The following is a 24,689-nucleotide window of genomic DNA, read 5'->3' as shown; positions in this document are numbered from 1 at the left end:
TAAATATATTAATTTATTTATAATGACATGACTGTTTGTTCAAGTTTGAACTATGACTGAAATTACTAGAGTGTAAGCTAGAGGGAACCAGTGAATAAAACAAAATCAACCGACAAATCCATTAGATAAAAGATGAAATATATAAGACTAAAAAGTAAGAACATATGCACATCATACGAATGGGGATGAAAGAATACGGTAATTAATTTTTGCGAGACCGAAGGACTTGGGTTCGAATCCCGCGAGCGGGATCGTGGATGCGCACTGCTGAGGAGTCCCACAATGGGACGAAACGGCCGTCCAGTGCTTTCAGGTTTCCAAAGGTGGTCTAACATCAATCGGTTCATGATCTGAATCAAAAAAACTTAATCTTCATACACCCTATACTAGTAATCATAAAGTAAATGCTTAATTTGCAAAATGTCCACCAATTGTCTCAAAATGACTCAGACTTCATTGTTCTTGCATTTTCATATAAACTGCATTCTGTTTCCATTCTTTACTGTTCGATCCTCTTTGTCTCTCTGCTACCAGACCTTCTATTCACATCATATACTACTTATGTCAATATAAGTAGCACACACCAAATTACGACTGTGCAATCTCAACCGCCGAAGTAATAACGCGATAACTGAAGAATGAAAAATACCCGATCGTTAATAATGTAAACTTTAAGTACCAGTAAGCTGTGATGTAAAAGGAACATACAGGAAGTTTGCTTGAAGCTCCAATAGATATGTTAGTAGTTAAAAAACGATTCTAGGTTTTATCATAATTAGTCACTAAGAATGCTAATTTTGAGGAGCCATTTTCAACTTAACACAGTGTTTAGGATGGTCTATCTCGATGACCTGACGTTTGTTGAAACCCTTGTTTTTTAGGATCATAGTGGGAATTGGTAGGACAAAAGCTTTAAATCAAAGATTGAAGTGTAAAGTCATACTGTCAACGGCGGAGGTATAGAAGCAGAAAACGTTCCCTGTTGTTGAGAATTGCCTGGAGCGATACTTCCCTTTTACAGAATGAAGAGATAGAAAGGATCGATCTTAATCACATCAGACATCACCTTGTTCAAAAACGATTGTGTGAGATCATCTTCAAGCATCTGTTCTATAGGGTTTATGGTGACAGTCTACAATCTGCATATGAAGACTGTCAATAACATATCTAGAAAAACGACCAAGCTCATCTTGTTCAAGATCCAACCCCATCTTTTCCATTCAATATTATGTTTCGATTATCAGCATTCCTGTTTTTATTTCAATTTCTATGTATGTTATCAATACTAATGACTTGTGTTCATCAAAATTTTACGGATTCGTGACTGAGTCGAACAAAGGAATGGAACAGGGGTTCAAACTAATGAAACGGAAACAATGTGTAAAAGTTCAAAACACTAGTTACAGTCGCATAAATATATTCATACTGAAATGTTTTGAGTTTCATTAATGAACAATATGTATTTCGTAGTTGTCCTAGTTGCATTTGGTGAACTTTTTATTTTTACCAGCCTTTTTCTAGCTAGCTAAAAACGGTGAGTCACTTAAAATCATCACCAAAATGAAAGTTTATTGTTGAAGCATTCAGCACTCGATTCCTGAGTTAAATCGTACACATTATGACTTTAGAACCTCCAGCCGCTCATGTATGCTGTGTCTACAAAACCTACAAATGATTGTGAAGTGTGATCGATAAACGAACTCACCAATGATAAAGTGATACGCCCACCACCACATTAACTTTCTTTGACCTTGTATGACTATCTGGTTAATTATTTACCAATTGATTTGCTATCCTTACCTAGTACCCGTTTCCTAACAACTGTGTTACTTACTCGATGGTCCCAGGGTACACGAGCAATTCTTTATATTATTAACATATTTTTGACAAGTCTTCACTAAAATAACCTGTGCATCTCTAATATCTATCAGATTGATCATGTTCGCAAATCAAGGTGGATTTTTTCAAGATTTCCAGAAAATATTATTATTGATTTTCTTAGCTCAGAAAAACATATCAAGATTCGGCGATATTAAGTGAAAAAAAGCGATTATTCAAAGCGGAGCTTACTTTAAATTCATTAAATGGAGAAGTAGACGATGGTGCTTGATTTTGATGAAATGGTGACGACGACATTTCTAAACTGATGCCTAGAGTTTCGCCTAAAGTTCTTGGCTAAAAATATGTAACAATAAAAAAAATTGTTTATGTAATACATTACATAACATAACATATGACAACAGTTACTGATTAATTTCAGTCCTGAAAAGAAATAACAAATACCTACTAACAGGCTTTTACACCTAATGAATAAGTTAGTGACTGTTTAAACTCTATAGCTCAGTAAATAGTAATGCATTAGTGCTTGAGATGAAGTTGTTAGCGCGACATAGATTGGATTAAAGCGTGTTCCATGCACGATTGCGTTGACGCACGCTGATTGGCTAATCCTTATCCAACCACCTCTATTCGATACTTGGAGAAAACTCTAGAATCTTCTTATGTGAAAACTATAAATATACTATCTTTTTTTTTGTTGTGCTTCTTACTTCCCTCTACCCCTTTTATTTGGAATACAATCTCCTTCATGTTTAACCGTGTTCCGATTTTGGGACTTCTTGAGTGATAAGACAAAATTATAACAGTGGCGAAGGGGATGGGATTCGAACCCACACGGAGAAACCTCGCGAAGATAACATCATCTTGTTGGGAAAGTTCAGTTGGTCAGTCACAAATGAAGTGAAAATTATATTTGAAATCTTATAGTAGACCATCATCATCATCCTGCATTTATCTCACTATGAAAGATTTTAATGTACTGAATCTACTCTAAGTGTTAGTAATGTCTATAAATAAAGTGATATGGTATCAATGGGACTTTTACTCTTATCATATGTATGATTGTTAACCCTAGTTGTTGCACTTTTCCATTACTACTATTCAGTATGTTTATATGTGTTTCATGCCTCCAGTACAAATGATGATTTATTTACGTTTTAGATACTGACAAGCTATTAAGAAGTAGATTTTACTTGTATCAACAATGATTATTACATTCAGACTGACTCAACAGTATGGTGAAATGTGTTTCAAAATAGATCTGACAAAGTGCTGATATACTTCAACTAAAGATTGTATTTAACGCCCATTCCATGTACTTCACAATGTAAATAGCTGTCTAAAAATAAAATTCATCACTAAGATCCCATTAATGTACAACTAACAGTGGAAAAAAAATCAAGCAACTGGGATATCATTACAAGTTATTGAAGTATAAAATGTCTGATTCATTGTCATCGGCTAGAATTTCATTTCATCTTGTCAGTTAATTAAGTTAGTAATAACCTAGCATAGAATTTACAATTCGAATTAACTCATTCTTTAGGTACTTAAATATGAATTATACTACCCGGGTGATCAGACAAACGTAGATTCTAATAACGTACTCAACTAAAGGAATGATAAGTTAGCAAGCAGGTTTCCTAGAATACAGAAACTAAGAGCTATTGTCCCATTGTTTAAATGAGTGAAACTGTTACGCTAATCCCAAGTATTCAACAAATTCTTATTATCCAAGTACTGTCACAATTGATTGATCACTGGGTGGTGATCAATCTCATGCTTGTCTAGTCCCTATTAGTGCAGATCGAATGCTATCGATCATGTTGCAATGTGGCCACCAGTCTAGGTGACTCGACACTGCGGGCACTATGTATTGAGATTAGATGGTGGTTGGAGGTAGTCAACAGGAAACCCTGGACCCGGGTTTCGTGCTACTTGGCACTCGTCAGCAAGGTGTACCTGTAATCTTGAGGGAACTGGTGCTCCCTGGCGGATTCGATCTCGTGTCACCCAGCTTCACAGTCAGAGACGTTACCACTGAGCTATCCGAGCCGTGACTAACCTCCTGTAGGACTGAGATGTAATCACAATTGCCAGGGAGCACCAGTTCCCTCAAGATTACAGGTACACCTTGCTGACGAGTGCCAAGTAGCACGAAACCCGGGTCCAGGGTTTCCTGTTGACTACCTCCAACCACCATCTAATCCAAGTACTGTTTCAGTGTGTGGTTATGGTTTCACAGATAAAGTGTCCAACTAGTAACTAGTCGAATTTACTGGCTTGGACAAGACAGAATTGCCATGAAGCATGGTACAGGTGTGTATAGGGTAGTTAAGTTGCAGGTTTCAATGAATATAAGGATTTCTGCTCTTTTCTTATATAAGAAACGCATACACACCAGACTCTACTCTTGTAACCAATGAGGCGAAATTTAAGCTTCGTTTCGTAGGATACTATTTTATTGAGTAATCTAATCGAACGTATTAAATTTACATGAATTTGTATGAACCATGGGTTACATCTTTCTAAAATGCCACGACCATAAAGTTTTCTTGTGATGAGATCCATTAAGAGATTCATTCTTACGCCTCTCACCCCATATAAAGCATAGGGTCCTGACCAGGATCACTAAGATATTGAAACATAATTTTTTGAACAACTACCGTTCTTTCAAGTCTACTCTATTTTCTCTTTATGGTGGGAGACGGAGATGAAACGGAATGTCAAGGTGCATTGTTATATTAACCTTAACATAGATGTAATCACCTTACTGAAGTACTTTAAAGTAAGTAAAATTAAACAACATTCTATAATTGTTACTTGAATTGAAATGTATGTGTGACTCGCTATAGTCGTATAGTGCCGGGAAAATATATATCTAGAGACCGGCTGATGAACCAACCTCATCATATTAACGGTATTGATATTACTACTGTTAAACGACAGAACCAAAATGACAGCCACAAAGTTGTGCCTAATAAATAATCTTTAAGACATTTATTAATGACAGTGGTCAGCGTGATTAATGAATATATAATACTAAAAAAATGGTTCAAATCAAATTCCACTAATATTAGGGAACTTATGCTGAAGAGCTTACCCGTTGATTTTGTTCTATGGGAGGATGTGTAGGTTCAATTTGTCCAATATTAGCGAATGCAGAAGTTGATGGACGATCTGAGAATATACTGAATGGTGAAACAAAGCCTGGGAAGGTATCTTCATTATTCCAGGCTGAAAATACATCAATCGGCAGAGATTTTCGCAATATTTCCAATCAGACAACAGGTTACTTAAAATGCTAATAGGATACCAGTTACCATAAACACATAACATCGAAGAGCAAAGAAAGCACAACCTAGCAAGGAAGTACGTCTTTACTGTGTTACAATAAGCCACACTTAACTTATTTTGAACTAACAGTATTGCAGAAGTGGATTAGAACTGCTGAACTTCATAGCCACTTACTACACAAATGAGAAGCGTACTGAATATAAACTTCCGTATTAAAGATACATGATAATCATGCAAAATACAACTAAGAGTAACTGATGGAATGTGTATGCGGTAAAATAATTAATCCTTATCTAGTTTCTTTACAGAATAATGTTACGAAATGGAAATCCGAAAACTATTCTCCGGTGAACTAGTACATATATACCTTACTGGGTATTTACTAAGTATCTAATTTGAAATATTATGTTTCCCTAACTGCACACTTTCATTAAAGTCAATGACTGTAGATATATCGTCTTTTATCATACACAAATTACAACTGACTAATTATGTACCTGTTACTCAGTTTCATACCATAAATGACCTAGTTACCAGCGAATTGAGATTTCTAATTGATAGGGCATTGTGATTTGTGTTTCATGCATTTATTCATGTGAATTCTCAAGTCTACGATAAAACAAACTTAGTCGGTTGGCTCCTCTTCCTCTCTGATTGGATGGCAGATTGGGGAAAGAAGAAAGAAATTTTGTGTGGATCGATCAGCGTTAGCACAGATCGTAGCTGTAATGTGAGCACTAGTGTTACCAGAGTAATTAGTATCGTCATTAATAGTCATAGTGTACATAGAAAAACATAACAAATAATTAGAATACTTAAGTTGTAGGTGAACTATGTTGAATGATCAAAAGGATAAGAAAACAATAACGTTGATATGTAATTGAGAATAAAAACCGACCTAGATTAGACAACCACTGAGAACTTGAGAGCCATGGACGACCGTTTCTTTCAAGTACAAGACATTTTAGTAGTGCATAACCACGACCCCACAGCCGGGGATCTAACCCAGGACCTTTGGTCTTGCGCACCAACCCCTTACCTCTAGATCGCTGAGCCGAGGTCTACTGGCGTACAAGTCTAACTTCAAACAATCCACGATATTGCACGAGCATCTTCTAATGTCTTCGGTGGGTACCTTACTTGCGCCTAACGCGATTGAACTCCACTGGTTACGGCTTTTCACTAAAACCCCAGGAATTTCCCGTTGAAGTTATCCACTAGTGAGCAAATAACGTTAATAATTTAGGTTATTTTAACCGTGATACATTTGGTTATCGTATCTGCAAACCTTTTCATACTGCTGACATAAATATCCGACTAGATTTATGCCATTCAAAATGTCTTCAATTAGATCAACCCATATATTTAACCACAATCACAATTAACTTTGTAAAGGTAACCAATTTAACAAACTTTTGACAAATTCCTTGATACTTCATAGAAGCTTTCAAACATAAGACTATAAATACAAACTTCATAAAGTGATTTTTCAACGAAATATATCATTCACTCCAATATTTATATAAAATATGCAATAATACTGTGTAAAAATATTGGAAAAAGCATCTTAGCCAATTCACATCACATTTTAGTGGGAACATTATTTCGAATTTAAAAATTTGTTCGGAAAAACATTAGTCTGAGGGCAAAAAGATACTGAACAGAAGATGGGTTCAACTGTGAATTTATTGGTGTTTGAGAGACAGAGAGTAGGAAGTTAAATATACAGTAACATCGATTATTATATGGAACATCAGCATATAACTATCGAAGGATCCCGATGAAAGGTAAGTAGTTGTATCCAATAACACAAAATTGAAGCTTGATATAGGTTCAAGTACATAATTCTGAGCCGACTGTACTTTCGATACAAAGGCTGTTGATAACATCCAGTTGTCCAGACAAAACCATGCTGAATGAAACTCAAACCCTAATGGTTAGAAACCAAGCGTTCCAACCACTATGCCATTGCTGTTGTCTAACATCTAACGAATCTTAGGATTTGTGCAGGTTAATAACGTAGAACATTTCCATATTTTATTTAAATGCTTCCAGAACAAATGTTTTATCATCAATTACCCTCACTTTGAGTGGTTTTGTTGATGTTGAGTTCTCTGAACTAAATGGTTTAACTCTGAAGACAATCAAAATAAATGTGCAAACACTGAAAGCACAATTGTGGACAGTCAACTAGAGATAAAATCGTTATATAAGGAAGAGATAGATAAGACATATTCCAGGCCTTTTTATGGGCTTTGTATATGAATACTTCAAGGCAGAAGACAAAAAAACTCCCACTGAGATTATAAACAGCTTTAGTTTCAGATAACTTAGCCACAAAGTTTCAATTCAGAGAAAGCCATTTGAAACCAACTAAACTCGGCTTTTGGATTTGAAGGCTCTTCATACAGAAGAGTTATGATGTCGCATGGTGAGAATCGACGTTCCTTGGAAGACATGAGGCTGGTGCCCCTTGAGACAACCAGAACAGAAAATAATACAGGTAAATAGAATCTCAGGAAATGTGGAAGACCGGAAGGATCATACGAAAAGCGCTAGAAACAAAAGATAAGATCTAGCCGCGCTCTGTATGGATGAAACTCATTGGACATAAGCCACAAAGAAAAAACTAAATCCAAGTTTTATTTATTTATTTAAACACATAAACATTGATACAAGGAGGTACTATACATGTATGCACCAGACTTAAACATCTGATTTGTATGAGGGCTGGGATAGTTCCCGAGTGCCCAAACCGAGTCGTATGGTTTCCTTAGGAGGCCACTCCTCGAGCCTTTGACCTAAGAGTCTAATCCATAAGGCAGTGGAGCAACATTAGGAGATACAATCTCATGATAGCCGGTGACCAACAATAAATCCATAGGCTTTTTGTCTCCTTAGGATCCTGAAGCGCATGTACGCCATCGGTTTGGAATCAGGGTTTTCCAACTTCCCTTGGTGGATGTTCTGTATCCACCGGTCCTGTTAAAGCGCGGACATTCATTTCTCGTTCGCCCAACTTCGTAAAAAATACCCCCGTCGCGGGAAGGCAGTAAATAGGACTTCCCTGGTAGTGGCTGTATATGCATGGCCATGTGAGAGCATTTCGAGAGGGGAAGCTGACTCTTTTCACTATCGTCCCTACCAGGGTAGGAGAGCTGTTACTGTATCTTGATCATGAGGTAGAAAACCCAATCCACCCCCTTAAATGCACATAGAGTTGCGCTAATGCTGTCCACAGAAGCACGAGAAGCACTTATAGGATGGGAGACTTATGGCTCCTGTATCGGCAAAGGATCCTTTAAAACCAAAAAGTAAAGGGTTACAATGGATGTCATCCATTAAGACGCACCCACCAATGACAACAGAGCGGATGATAAGGACCAGTTTTACGAGAGGTTACAGTTTAGGAAAAGACCTAACCATAATGATGATGGGGGCTAATCGCTCAGGTCGGGATGGACAGTACTAGGTGCAAACGATTTCTGAGGCGACATAGACCAAAAGGAAGAAACCAGAATAGTGAGAGACTGACAAGTCTATATGTTTTCAACATTGTTGTAGGCAGTAGCGCTTTCCCCTACAAATCGATACATAAAGCTATATGGCTTTCACCAGATTACACAATAGAAAACCAGGTCGATCACATTTTATTTAATAAAGAAATTCGAATCCATGGAAAACGTAAGAACTAATCGAGGAGCTGATATAGTTTGAGATCCCTACCTAATGGTGGTCAAGCTGAAACTGAAGATAAAGAAGCACCGTAAAAGTTCAATACAACCTTGATTCGTGATGCTAACAAGCCCAGAGAGTTGAAGATGGGTCTCAGCGACAAGTTTTAAGTCATTTAAAACCTACTGGGAGAGAAAACCGCCACGAAGAACAGCTGGGAATAGATCAAAGAAGCAATAAATTGAACATGTCAAGAAGTCCCGGGCTCTAACGAGCGTCACCATAAAGAATGGATTTCTGGGGACGGTTTGATCAGGACTCAAGAAAATGTAAACAATATATTAGTCAACAACCAAGCTGAAACAGGCACAGGTCGAATATACAGAACCAAAAAACAACTGAAGAGCACTATAGCTGACAAACGGAAATATGTAGAAAACCTGGGAACGACAACAGAACAAGCTTCAAGGAAACGAAATATGAAAGAACTAGATGATACAATCGAGAAACTGGTAGGAGAATATAGTAAACTAGAGTGACCAGTCAAGAACAAGAAACGAAAATCCATCACTGAAGTTCAAGATCAATGGAACAAGTGAAAAGAACATTTTGAAGAGCTATGGAACAAATCAGCACTTGAACTCACTGAACACCCAATCAACACACACAGACCTGTTCACAGACGACACCACCTACAACAAAAGAAATCAGCAAGACCATCAGACAAATCAAGAATGGGAAAGTAGCAGGACTAGACAGCATATCAGCTGAGGTACTGAAGAGATAAAAGTAACTGTAAAGATATTCCACGTTCTCCTCAGAATGATTTGGGAGCAAGAACAAGTATCAATAGGCCGGAAAGTGGGATATCAAAGAAAGATATCATCAAGTGTGAGGACTACAGAAGCATCACACTACTGTCAGTACCAGGAAAACGATTCGATAGAACGCTGCTAAACTGAATGGAATGTTCAGTAGACGCCCAACTTAGAGACCAACAAGCTGGCTTTCTTGAATACCGACCATATGCCAAACAAATCGACAACACAAATCATTATAAGCAGAGGTGGATGGTGCCTAGCAGCGAAATTCAGGACGCGCGTTTCGTCCTACTTGGGACTCATCGATTAGATGTACCAGCATTTCAGAGTTGTTCACACCGCGACCTCTGTTCATAATACCTGTCATTTAATAGCAGTATCAAAGCAATCCTCACAGGATGCATATATGTCAAAAGAAACTGATCAATTGCGGTCCTCAACATTAATAAGAATATACAAACAACCGATACAAATGAGTACAATTTATTGTTGAACAGTCAACTGACTCGAACTCATCACTAAGCATCAACGTCATTGATTATGAGAGAGCATTCAGCTTCCAGCTGATGAGGAAATTACCAAACGATGTTGGAGATAGGTAGGGCATAAACTCTGAGGATCATCAAACCCCATCACAAAGGAAGGATTAACTTGGAATAGTCAAGGCAAAAGGGAATGGATAGAGCAAATATCACGGTGCACCAGGAATCGGAGGCACATATCAAAAGAATGAATAATACTTGACAACAACTGGGAAGGAGAACCCGAGGTAGAGTTGTTTAGAGACCTTTGGTCGGCGGTCTGTTGTTCAGAAGAGACAATCGAGCTTAAGTAAGAATGTAGATGTAAATATACACCCTCTAATAGCTCCCCATCATGGAATATAGCCCTTACGCTGTACAGCTATTTTGTAAACTAGGAACAGTCGAATCTTGGGTTCATTAAAGAAACTGTCCGTTTGGGTTTAATTACTTAGGTTAATAACATAGCCCATACATAAAATACGATAATGAAGCGTCCACCAATCAGCTGCATTTACTTGGGGGTTAATAACTGCACGAAGACAAACGAGCAAACATGACGGAACAGAACTCAACAAAAGCCCATCGATTCAAGTAAATATATGCTGCAACAACACATAGATCTGCATGGGTGAGAAGATACTAAAACAAACTAGAAAGATATAATCGAAAAAATCACAAATAAGGGAAGTAACATAAGGTTTGAGACTCAATAAAAGATATGAATAGACCTGCTCATGTGTCGGGATTTTAGTCGTATAACATAGGGTCACCATCATACCTGATGACACTGCTCAGAGTATACACTGTATGGTCCCACTGCTGAAGCGCAAATCGGTTCGATGCACATCACACTCGTGCACTGATAAACATCCCGAAACCCCACTTGATAGGCACAGCCCTCTATCTCTACAGGAATCACATTGGGATAAACGCACCGCAAAATAAATAAACAGGTTTACACTTAACCACTTCATTTCCCAACCTAAAGTCATGTGATGTCAGTGTAAACTCGTAATACAATATTATTTAACGTTTGATACATATGAAATGAATCTTAGGTTTCTGATTTCAGGGAATTCTTCATCTCAATGTTTTGGACTAAACAGACTATCGTTTGCATAATCCAAACTGAGATTTAGAAATAGCATGTCGTACACAAAATTATTGAGTAAATAAATATCTTAACACAACACCCCATGTAGCTCAATGTATTCAACTGAACAATGACCCTACGGCACTTTGATAATACCAACAATTTATTATTAATATAGTCAACATATATGTACATATGTAGCTGTGATTCAATGATCCAGGGACATGAATAAAAACCAACAGACGCTATGTACAAACTCTTTTAGTTATTTTGAATTGAACAAATAAGAAGTACAGCAACCTGACACACATTGATACATCACACAGCTAGTACAACGCTACCGATATATATATATATATATATATATATATATATATATATATATACAAACTGAAAAATATTAATTATCAACTACTTACGTGTTCCTCGTATACTTTCTGAATGGTCAGGGTGATTATTGTCAGTCATTTGATGAGGGAAAATCAGAACCTGTTTGATATCTATGGAATTCAGTGAGATTATAGTCTTCTTGGGTTTTAGGATACCTCTATAAGCACATATATGGTAATGCGGAACTCACTAGCGTCACAAATTTAGCGCTATTTGATTTAATGTTTCCTAATTTATAGCAGCATTTAAATCTGACATCTGTTCCATACCTTCATAAGTTGTTCTTGCATAATGTAGATTCAGGATACCTGCGATACTGGACAGGATTTGTCGTTGAAGTACGTGGTACAGTAGTTAGTTGTAACAATGCTGAAATGTGACTGATACCCAAACTAACCAGTGTGGTCCCAAGTAAACTTTTACCTAAAATCTGGATAACAAATGAATGGTGACCTATGGAATTTGTTGATGTTTGGAAATGAATAATACAAACTCTGGATACATTACGTCTAACCTCGGAACTATGAATGAACAATTCTTCGAACAGACTTATGTCCAACTTTTAAATGACGTCTCACTTCCACTAAGTGGAATAGATCGCTACCAACGCGTAGTACACTTAGGCTATTGTATGTCACTCATTCAGATATTTCACAGCTAACTGTGCACGAGAAAAGTTATTCAGAACAATGATTTGCCTCCTTGACAGACAGTCACAAGACCGATGGATATCCCAAAACCCTCAGGATAGAAACGTCTAGTGAAGTCGGCAGAACAGTATGCTACTTATTATACCGGAATTATTGTGTGTAGCGCTGTTTCTGAAGTAGTTCCTAGTTACAAATTGTTATTATCAATAAATATCACTGTGAATGAATTGCCCAACACAAAGTAACAGCCTTAATTTGAAAAGAAATCACGGCTAAACAGCTACCATTGTAGCATGTGTCACCTACGTTTATTTGGAAGCAGAAAAGATCTAAAACAATGGCACACAAGTCAGAATCAGTGAATGTGTGAGGAGGAAGAACACGACGTGCTAGCATTTGCGTTGTTAACAACGCATATATATTTCGAAAATCGAGCCACGTGGTCTGGTACGAAAAGGGAAAGTTTATTTATAAAATACTCCCATACACCATCTTGAGAGTTTAGTTTCTTCTTCCAGCACATTTACCCTTCGTTGCCCTGCAGTAAGAAAAGCACTCACACGAAACTGTTCATAAATAGCGTCAAGGTCGGATACAATATTTCTGTTAGTTATGAATCAAGTTGTTGTACTAAATGATTTAGATATTGACCGGGATTTGAAGATGCAAAGTATTTACAGTTTACAGTTTGGGAAGGACAGGAGGCTCGGTGGCCTATGTTAGTCCTGGCAATGATGGTCTCTCAGTTGATCCAACTTTCTTTTGAAAGAGTCGACGGATGGAGCCTCAACCACGTGCTGAGGTAGTGAATTCCATTCGTTGATGATTCGATGGGAAAGTCGATAGTCAGCTGACAAGTAATTTGTTCTCGGCTTATGAACTTTTTTGGAGTGTCCTCGTAAATTCTCTGTTTTGGAAGACAAGAAAAATGAGGACATATCAGGTGCAAATTTATCACTAAGCAATTTGTAGACTGTAATCAAGTCGCCTCTAGTTCTGCGATATGACAACGGGTAAAGGTTCAGCTTGGACAGTCGAGATTCATACGGAAGCTTCGCTATTCCGGGAATCAGCTTAGTCACCGTTCTCTGAACCTTTTCCAGAAGCTCACTGTCTTTTTTTAAGGAGGGGCTAACCGCTTGTATGCAGTACTCAAGTTTAGGACGAACGAACACTGTATACAAAGTCAAAAACGTTTTAGCGTCGACATGACTAAAAGCTCTACGTATTGACCATAACGTTCTAAAACCTTTGGCGGCTATTGCACGGCAGTGTGCAGTAGTCTTAAAGTCTTGACTAACGATAACTCCTAAGTCACTATATGTCTGGACGACAGGTAGCTCAGTGTTATTCATCGTGTATGTATCTGTGCCTTGATGACCGATATGCATCACAACACACTTGGAAGTATTTATCGGCAACTGCCATGTTTGAGACCATTCAGATAACTTCAGGTCATTTTGAAGTTCTAAGCTATCACTCTTACATCGTATCGTTTTCCATATCTTGACATTGTCAGCATATAGCAAGACCGATGATGATAGGAGACAAGGAAGGTCATTTACATACAAGAGGAATAGCACTGGCCCCAAAACTGTACCCTGGGGCACTCCACTAAGCACAGTTTCCCAGCTAGATAACTTTGAGTTCACCCTTACTCTTTGTTGACGCCCAACTAAGAAGTCTTTTATCCACATCAATAAATTGCCTCCAATCCCGACTTTTCTTAACTTATATAACAGCCGGTTGTGCGGAACTTTGTCAAAAGCTTTGCTGAAATCAATGAAGGCGACGTCTACAGGTAGCTTTTGGTCCTTAAGAGTGCACCAGCTTTCACGAGCCACTAACAAGTTAGTGAGACAAGAATAACCTATTCTGAAGCCGTGCTGCTTCTCCGAGAGGATCCGGTTTTTATCGAGATGCTTAAACAGCTCCTTCCGAATAATCTTTTCTAAGATTTTAACAACCACACTAGTTAGGCTAACGGGGCGGTAATTCTCAGGTTTGTGTTTCGTACCTGTTTTGAAGACAGGACTTACTATGGCGTTTTTCCAGCCTTTCGGTAAACGACCCTGCGTAACGGATAGGTTAAAGCATGTACTTAAAGGGCTTGCAACGAAGTTAGATAATTCCTTCAGTAGCCTAGGATGTAATTCATCGGGCCCCGTGGATTTACCTATGTCAAGCTTATTTAGCAGACCAAAGACATCGAGTTCTTTAATGGTCACGCTATCCAGTGTATGTATGGGGGATCTGTAAACGCTGACGGGAAGGGAGCTTCTATGGTGTATACATTGCTAAAGTAGTTCGAGAACACTTGAGCCTTACCAAAGTCGTCCTCCACTAATGATGAAGCAGTACTGTCTCCCCATAGAGCAGGAATATTTCCTTTTCTCCTTGTCCTTTGGTTTATATAGGAATACAAGCGTTTAGGACATTCTATGGATTCCTTAACAAGTTTTTCTTCGTACAGTTTTCTAGACTTACGGAGGGTCGAGGCACAAGTATTCCGAGCCTTTCGATACTGAGATTTCGACTCATCAGTCCCCAGTAACCTAAATCTATCCCACATTTTCCTTTTCTTACGGAGAAGGATACGAACCTCCCTACTGAACCATGGTGGTGAGTTTTTCGGCCCCCTTGGTATAGTCCAAGGGATGTGAGGTGTGGTAACTTTTAAGTATGAATTTCGAAATGCGTCCCATGCTGTTTCAATGGAGGACTCTGGGTCTATTGTCCAATCTATTAACGATGCTGAGTGCATGATGTCTGGTATGTTTGCTTTCCAGACGTTGGGTCTGGACTGGACTGACGCGTCCTCGTGACTGGCAGTTATATGGAAGTCGAGCTTTTTTTACCCAAAGCTTTAGTCCCAACAGTCGGAAGATACTTGCGTTGGAACTAATTATTTCTGTTAATCAAGTTATTTAGGTTCTGAAGCGCATACAAGTCGTGGTGCTTGTGGCTTATGAGCTTTGATTTTCCCAGTCTTCTCTTAAGAATTTTAAAAGTATTCAAGTTCTTTTCAGCGCTATAAACGGCGAACATGAACAACTGTAACGCCATTCATTCCAGGGTATCTATAGGATGGAAAAAGATGTACTTATCAACGTTCAAGGAGTTATTAGTAACATATGGTCTGCACCACGACTCCGTGATGAGAAAAATGCTTGGATTTACAAGACTTTAAAGGGTTTCAAGATAACTAATCTTGCTGAAGCAAGAGCGGGCACTAAATGAAAAAGTTAGAAAACGAGAGGTGTCGTGAAAAAGCAGGTCATAAGTAGCAAATCAGTGAATACTCGTGAGATTGGTTAAGTTATGAATCTTGTTTTGAGGGGGTATGAATTCAGTAATTTTGTCATCACTTGTAACACACTTAACGCCATAGGCAGGGAAGCTGGCAAAACTGTAAAACATCTCTCCTGATCTTTGTTGTATCTAACATCTCATACAGGCATTGTAGACATTGTAGCGGTAAATAAATCCCCAAAATAAATAGCTCTGTAAGTTTTCGACATTGGATGCTGACCGTATGTTTTAGTGGACTCAACTAGCTGAAGGCGCTCGGTCATGCATCCTCACCAGATCACGTGTGGTAACGCTGTGCTCAACATCTACCGCAATCGCTAGCCAGATTAGATCAGAGAATTCCGATATACTGATTATCGCCAAATACACTCTTCTGATCTCCTCTACTCTGTCTTTTGAAATATCTTGATGGGTACGAATTATATTAGGTGTTGCTGGTAAAAGCGTTGTCAAATACTGAATACCTGTGCCATCTTCAACATCATGGGCTCCAGACTAAGAAGGCTATTGGTTCGATGGGCCCTATTAAATAATAGTCTGCAATTCGAGGTATTTTTGTATTTGACGTGCGTGTAGCTTGTTCCGAAACTATGTTTACAAGGTTTGTCGTTCTTCGTGATTACTTTGCAATTTGTGGAGAATTCAATGTTATTAGGCAGGATTCTGGCTGTTTCCAAGGTTCAAACATACCTATGTCTGGTATATGATTGTTTTTAGTACTTCTGGCATCGTTCTGGCGCTAGTCGTTTCCTGGTTACTGGCATTGGGTGTTACACTAACGGAAATTTCAGGGGTATTATCTGAGTACTTGTCAGGAAAACCTTATGGTCTGATCTAAATCGACACTTTTGGGGAGAGAGAGCATCGTTGACATAGTGGCTTCTTCTGTGTTAGAATTTCAAGAGATTTGGGGGAACATATCAGTGGTGACATATCTGTGTACTCAGAGATTCTTCTCGTATCAGCCTTAATTCTATGATTCTCATTATTCGGACTGATGTGGCACCTTGGCGCTAATGATCTGTAGCCAGTTATTCTGACTTTTCGTAGACTTTTAGCATTCGTGAAAATCGGTTTTCGTCTCATTGCATTCGGGAAATTCAGAAATTCACTTGCTTCTACAGACTTGATAAATTTGGACAATATCCGTAAATGCTTATCAAAATGTCAATTTAGTCTTGCGCACACAAATAATACGTGTCTTATTGCAGGCTTAGACTTCATAGATCTTAAAACATGGATGTCCGACATATCGCATATGATTGCACTTCTGGATCGTTTTATTCTTTCAATTACTTATGAGACAAAAGAGTCCAGGAAACTAATCGTGACATTTATCTGAACCTGAATTTTGATGAGGTCAACATTTATAAGAAACATAAGCAGACTTGGAGTTTTCACGTTAACTTGCAACATTCTGATCTCATCCTTATGTTTGAAATGACTGTTGTGATTATCGTCCAATGTGAGTGCCTTAGGAATGTCTGAATTGGCAATAACTGACTTATGCATATCTGCTCCAGTGTAAAGCAGGTAATACTAGTCGATAAAACGTTTGAAAATTGTATCGGCAGTCGTGTCAGGTCGTGTCCTTTTCCTACGTCTGATTAGACAACAAGGTCACGAGCTTTTAAGGTTTTCTTGAAAATAATAGAAAATAAACTAGCAACATACTGACTGGAGAAATAGTTTGGAAACATAGACATGGGGTAGAAGAGTCAAAGTAGAGGGCTCGATGCTATTCGAAGGTCAAAACTTAGATTAAAGCAAATGTTTGTTTTGCATCTTATGTTATGTCTGACCGTCGCTGCTACCTTGACGCGGCAGTCAAGCTTACTTTCCGTGATGAACTGATCGAGCCATACAGCTAGAACACTCGTTACTCAACGTCCTACCATGTGAAGCAGATCTGTTGAAGAGCGGTAAGACAAAAAACAAGAAACCCAAGGTCCGAAGGCGAAATAGTACTGCTGACTGTACAGTGGTATGATGCCAGTAAGGCGTTTCCTTCAAACAACCAACATAACAGCGATGCTTCCCTACCACAAAAGAATGATGGGGTTTGTAAAAGTCGTCCCTAAACATGTACATCTCCCCTTATCCCACGGATTTTCATGTCAGCAGTTAAATCTCGACAAGTATGGAGCTAACACAAAAATTACCCACAAAAGGGTCGTGTGTGACTGGCCTCAAGCAGTTGTCCTTTGGGCACTGCCTTCACGCTCTCAGGCCACAAAAACCAACCATAATCCCATGTACTTTTCAGGTACCTTTAGAAGGACCATTGCACGGTGTGAACAATCGTGAATTGATATCCACTATTCTATCTCTAACGGCACTCACGACCAATGTATTCATAACCACTTTTCCTCCTCAATTTCCACTGCTCCTCCCACCTCGACTATCAACGAGAAAATTCCTCCTTCTCCCCCTAAGCACTGAAGACTTCAACGTATATATCCTATGTCAAATCGGTCAACAGGCCTCCTTGACTAGGGTCCTACAGCCCTGTACGATTGATGTATGTTGTTTCTTCAAAACACGCATATAAGATCCCAGTGTGATCATTCACTTGACCTCACCCGGCCGAAACGGGAGCTGACGAGATACACCCTCCGTGTATCTGGCGACTGAACGACAAATTCTAGCGGACTGGTGGGTGCGGACGTAGCAACAAGTATGCGGGCAGAACAAGCACTATTAGAATGGATCCCTACAAACAGTCGCCTGTGTGATGTTTGATTAAACAACTCTGTGAGAATTCGGAAGGATAGGGACACAGGTCACTGACTTTTCGTCATTTCTTCCTACTCCCCCACTGACTACAGTCAGGATTAAGTGAAAAATGAACTCCGCAGAAAGCATTCTGTATTTCCTCAAAAAGCTAAACGTTCAGACATATTACTTGTAGCAGGTGACATCAATGCCCAGGTAGGTAACGTAAACCAAACAAAAAGACATTTAGGTGGGTATTTTGGTATTTCGGATCAGCGACCAGATAATAGTGAACGTCTGCTGCAGCTGTACTTAGACAATCGTTTATTTTTAGCAAACATTAATTTTAAGCATAAGGAGAGATATCATCTAATATGGCGATCCCCTGCACCAAACCAAAGATGGACTCAAATAGACCACATTGCCATCAATAATCGTAGAAGAGGCTCGATAGAAGACTGTCGCTCGTTCTGGAATACCTTTCTGGACTACAGTCACGCTCTAATACAATCACGCATTTGCATGCGCATCACTGAATGCAGAAGAACCAATTTAAGAATACACATTAGAATTGAACTCAGTGGCAAGATAGCCAAAAGGTAGTTCTGTAGTGGCATTGGACCATAACCAAACAATCCTCAAAGCTGAACACAAGACAATTGGAGAAATAGATATTCAATATTTATTTCGGAGAAATACCTAAAGATGAGGAAGGCGAGAAGAATGAATCGAATTAATTCGAGTGGATTGGACGGCATGGCTCGGACTTGCAGGCGTGGTCCCTGCTGAATGTTACCTTATATCTTTTATTCATATTATATATATTGTTGTACCTCTAGCCTAATCGTGTTCTCAATCATGTATTGGTAATTGTTACGATGTAGTGAGTTGGTATAGACGATGATGTAACTTCGACGTAAGATCTTATAGATTAGGCAGTTATATCATGACAAATCTACAATTATAGGATTAGGCCTATTAATATCATAGGAGACCATGATTCTACAGTTCTTCTTCTTATTATTATTATTCTCATTCACAAACATCTTATAGGTACATAGGTGTTCTGGAGAAACCATCTCGGGTTTCTTAAAAAATGTGATAATACACAGGTTTCATTAATGTCAGCATCATATTTGCCGTATTTGAAAAAGAGAAATAAAACATAATAATGATAACAGAATAATAATAAGCCAGGTTTTGTATAATTTAGAATATTGAGTTGACTGTAAAGAAGGAAAAGGAGAAAATAAAGGAATGCAGATGAAGAAATTGCGAACTACGTAAATAGTTTAATAAGCGTGTTGGTGAACACAGAACAAGAATAAACGACCATGTATGTATCGCTAAATAAGTAACAAAAGTAAAATAAAACAAAATAAATAGGAAAACTAACTTGTTAGTACAGTAAGATATGGCGTCAGAATAAGTGTTTGTGCATTCATAGTTCGGAGTGATGCTATGCAAGTTTCAACGAAGTGCAAAAGGATAACCAAATATCAATGTGCATGGGTCGTATATACATAGTGAAGATAAAGCGAGTCTGAGAATTTAATTTAAGTGTGACAAAAGTTAGTGTCCTAACTGCAAACTTCGGAATCTTAAGAATAGCATTTATTTCGAAGGAAAAAAGAGAGGAGAAATGAACACCTAGTGAGACGGTTCAACCATGATAAAAATAGTGTAATGAATATCGACCTCTGAAGCAAAACATTAATTTTGTTAACCTTTAGTGCACTCGTGTGAATACATGTAAATTTATGTAACAGGATCCAGAGTTAAACTTCACATTAGTATAAGGATTTGTGCAATAATAATTTAGAACGAAAACGAGGCTGATTTAGACATTGCTTGGATAGATATACGAACAGCAGTGACATCTGTTGGTGATGTAAGCAAAAGGGTTACGAAAAATCAATGGGTTTCCGCTAAGTTTATTGCACTGATAGATTCTCATAAACGCGTCCCATCAGGCTCTGAACACGAATAGCGAAAACAAATCAGAACTAGGTGAACCAAAATCTAAGGAACGACTGTGAGCTGTGGTGAAGAATGAAAGCAAAAGATAGAAAAAACATCGGCCCTATGCAACACAAGACTAATAAAAGAAACTGGAGTTAATAAATCAAGTGTAAGTGAGCCAGTGGAGTTATGGTCTCCGGTGATATTAGTACTGCTCTAATAACAGACCTAATCCTATAATTGTAGATTTGTCATGATATAACTGCCTAATCTATAAGATCTTACGTCGAAGTTACATCATCGTCTATACCAACTCACTACATCGTAACAATTACCAATACATGATTGAGATCACGATTAGGCTAGAGGTACAACAATATATATAATATGAATAAAAGATATAAGGTAACATTCAGCAGGGACCACGCCTGCAAGTCCGAGCCATGCCGTCCAATCCACTCGAATTAATTCGATTCATTCTTCTCGCCTTCCTCATCTTTAGGTATTTCTCCGAAATAAATATTGAATATCTATTTCTCCAATTGTCTTGTGTTCAGCTTTGAGGATTGTTTGGTTATGGTCCAATGCCACTACAAGTCTGTCTCGGAAAAAGATGACACTCTTTTCTGCTCTCATCCCAGACGTCTAGAACGATAGGTGGAACGCTTTAAGGAGTAGTTCAGCTGGCTTCTCGCTGATCTACAACTACCCTCCATTCCCAAACAACCTGAATGGAACATTGAATTTGGTCCACCAACTACAGATATAGTTCAAAAGGTTATGGATAATCTGAAACTAGGAGGAGCAGCTGGCCCAGATGGATTGGCTCCAGTGGTCTTTAGGGATTTCGGTTTGATTTTAGCGACTAGGTTGACCAATATTTTAGCTAAGATCTGGGAGTTGGACCTAATCCCATCTAACTGGTCACAATCACTAATTGTCCCAATACGCAAGAAGGGGTCAAAATCATCCTGTAACAACCATAGAGGGATTAGTTTGACTAACATAGCATCTACAATACTAGCCTCAATAATTATCGGGTGCCTAACAAAGACTCGTGAACTGCAAACACGAGAAAATCAGACTGACTTCAGAACCGGTCGTGGCTGCATCGACCACATATTCATTAGGGAACCCTAAAGTAAATTACTTGGTGTCTGACGAAATCTCTTCACGGACTCAGATAGCTCATCTGCGTCATTCATGGCGAAGGTGAGATATCCGTCTATCAATTAAGGAACGAGTACACTGTATAGCAGTTCGTTCTGTTTTGCTTTACGGCTGAGGACCGTGGCCATTAAGGGCAGAAGACACTCATAAGTTACCAGGCTTTGACTACAGGTGTCTATATATATGATTAAGAATCACTTCAAAGGAAAAGACAACCAAAATAAACATACGGACAACGACAGGTTAAAGGTCAGTAATACTCAACCGAGATTAAAGTTGACAGGATGAATGATCAGTTATATGTAGAAAACACACAACTACCCGAAGTCTGTGCTGATGTCGTTTAGGAGAACAATAAAAGTTTCGGGATGAAAATATCTATCTCATAGAATGACATTTCAGTGAAGTAACCTCTCTGAGAGATGAATCTTCTACTCCGTCTCAAACTCAACTAGGCATAGATTTTTTGCGGTTTGTGTACGCAGAATCTCTGACTTTAGTGTGCAGTCGAGTTCAGTTTTCGCGATTTCAGGTTCGTCTGGGGTCAGTCTTCCGTGTCTCGCAAATACAGTAGCGCTTTCAGATTTCGTTTCGTGGGCTGCTTTTGGCCTAATTTTTAAGATTGAGGATTTGCTATGGCTAGATTCTAAATCCCCGAGAGCATATATGTAAACTTTGTATTATCTACCGGTCAGGTTTGTTCTTGACTCAGAGAAATGTCTTTCAAAGTATCTTTGAGCGTTTATCCCTATCCACTAGAAATTCACATTTCTTCGAAAGTTCTATCGCAATTGTTGCCAGATATAAGTCCGATAAAATGGGCACCCAAGAAAACTGTCAAACTGTAGTATCCAGGTTTTGCCTTAGTTCCCTACTGAAGCACGTTCAACTGATACACTCTTACCTTGTGAACCAGGGAACAAGAGAACCAAATCGCAGTTTTGGTACCAAAGTTAATTCGTACCTTACGAGTAATCAACCCAAACATAACGTTTTTCAAATTTTGTTTCAGGAGAGAAAATATCGAGTCAAAAACTGGCAAACCAAAGATGTACGTGCACTAAGTAATTAACAGACCACTTAATATTTTGAGCAAAACAAATTTATCCAAAACAGTGAGAGTGGTGATAGTCAGTATAAGTTTCTAACAAGTCGAATACTTTCAGTTCCTACTGTAACACAAACCCTAAATCTTTTGTCCGAATATCACGATTTTTGTTATGTTGAGTGTTCGAAGATAAGCCAGGGAAGTTTTTCGTCCCATCTCGACCTTATTCTGACGAACAACATAAACCACCGCACATGTATACCTTAGAAAGTTCGGGCTACAATCCCTGTCATTAACGTCTGACAAGCAAACATTTAGGTATCTCTCCTCAGCAGTCGCAGCCTGTGGAAGATCTGTTTGTTTCTCAGATTCCTGGGAATCTATTTGAGCCAGGCATATGGTTGACTGCACTAACTTGATTTGGGACCAAACATCCAGTGATACCAACAAAGCTGTTCAGATTGTCTGGACTTGTGTGACCTGTTTCGATATCTTGATCTATTCTGTTGTGGTAATCTGCTTCAACTTCTATGGATGGCAGTTCCTGCGAGACATTTGACACTTGTGATGGGTTCTACTGTGACGAGACCTGCTGATGTTTCATTAATTTGCATGTTGTGTAACATATGCGGCCCAACTGTAAGGATGTCACTTCATAATCCTATTCTCAGTGCGTGTTCAATGAGGCCTTGTGTATCCAGTGTTAATTGTAGCATGGAGGAGTTTATATCCATTTTTAAGACCGCTCCACCCACAATATTATCGCTGACCAAGACTTACTGATGACTTCAGAACTTGGATGATGACCTATGTCCCGTTTCCGCTCGTCAGTTTCTTAAGATTCTCTGACTGTTTGATAGATGGACGATTTATTATTTCACATCCTATGATTGTGTATGGTTTAAATTTGAGAGGGCCTCAAATGGAATCACGGATTTCTCTAGGAGCTGAAATTGTGAGCAAAGTGTACGAATATTGGTGCCGAATTCTATGATGACTAAAAATATTTGAATTGTTGTACTCAGTAAAAATTCCCGAAATAATGAAATTCACAGCATCTAGAACTACGTAAGTACAAAAGAATCATTATTTCGTAAACATAACGCATGTGTCACAGCTTAAAGTAGAATCTAAATTTCTTTAATCGACTGTACTTCTTCTTAGGTTCATTGTGTGTCTGTTTGACTGCGTATTGGATGTAGACACTGAGTGGTTCAGGATGTACTAATTAGTGTTGAACTTAACAACTGAAATTGAAAAAGACTAGCCTGGTTCCTGGAATTGTATCTAACCAACATGTGTACTTAAATCACTGTTATCTAGAAACGGAACCATAGATTTTCCAACACTATTCTCACCCAAGAAAAAATGTTGGATCTTCATATCCTCAAGTTACAAATAATGTGGCTTTATTTGAAACATATTTCTCACATTGACAAGAGGATTCACTTGAGGATAAATAGAATTTGATATGAAATCATCCGAACGGTAATCACGTTTGAAATCACTTAGAACTCATGTTTCACACTGACCAAGTCTCTCATCAGAAACAAATGTATTATGAGGACAAATTGCACTTTATATGACCTCGAGATTTAATACTTCTGGAATATTTTCCTCAAATTTATTGGGAATTTCTTTTGAGAACAATGGATCACGAGAAAAATCAGCATCTATTCAAAATCGCATTAGATTTCTGATCATGACTTGACCCATTCAACATATTTTTCTCATTTTTGTAAGAGTTTTCATCAAAGATATGAGAATCATTAAGACATCTCATATCTGGGGAAATATCATGAGAAATCTGATAAGAATTTGATTCATTAGAAACTTTTGTCCCACAATGATTTTGACTTTCATTTCATGCACTTGTATTAATTGCGCTGTTCCAGTTATTTTCTGAATACGAGGTCCTCCAGCTTTCCCGTCAAATATCACGCGATGTATGAGTTTATTTTGGTTGGAGTTTAGTTTCAGAGTTATGCTAGGTTAACGAAGCTTCGTTTGATTACGAACTGAGATGTGACTCTAGCTACTTGTGTCAACAATAAAGCTATGAAATGAACCAAGGAGGGTATATAATTGCTTTTGACTATGGACATTACCTTCCGAAATCGTGGATAAAGATAAACGATCACTGGAAACGCCCAACTTAATAAAATACGAACTACGGAGTTTATAATCACTTGT

General features: G+C 38.4%; 1 protein-coding gene across 2 annotated transcripts in view; it reads right to left on the bottom strand.

Moving 5' to 3' along the window:
- The window catches only part of ASPSCR1_1 (Tether containing UBX domain for GLUT4), a gene marked incomplete at both ends in the record, with an annotated part of 36,475 nt that extends 23,587 nt beyond the window's left edge, over positions 1-12,888 (bottom strand). The window contains 5 exons of one of the 2 annotated variants that reach the window (XM_051217642.1): positions 2,071-2,175; positions 4,943-5,076; positions 11,669-11,749; positions 11,795-11,867; positions 11,909-12,888. In XM_051217642.1, the coding sequence (XP_051065059.1) occupies positions 2,071-2,175; positions 4,943-5,076; positions 11,669-11,717 (288 nt within the window). Of the gene's footprint in view, positions 1-2,070; positions 2,176-4,942; positions 5,077-11,668; positions 11,750-11,794; positions 11,868-11,908 lie in introns of those variants that run through there. The other variant, XM_012941201.1, reaches the window with a different exon arrangement.
- Between the last annotated feature and the right edge of the window lie 11,801 nt (positions 12,889-24,689).

This window comes from Schistosoma haematobium, chromosome 5, assembly GCF_000699445.3.
Source record: "Schistosoma haematobium chromosome 5, whole genome shotgun sequence".
Taxonomy (NCBI): Eukaryota; Metazoa; Platyhelminthes; class Trematoda; order Strigeidida; family Schistosomatidae; genus Schistosoma; species Schistosoma haematobium.
This window is presented reverse-complemented; position numbering and strand designations above follow the sequence as displayed.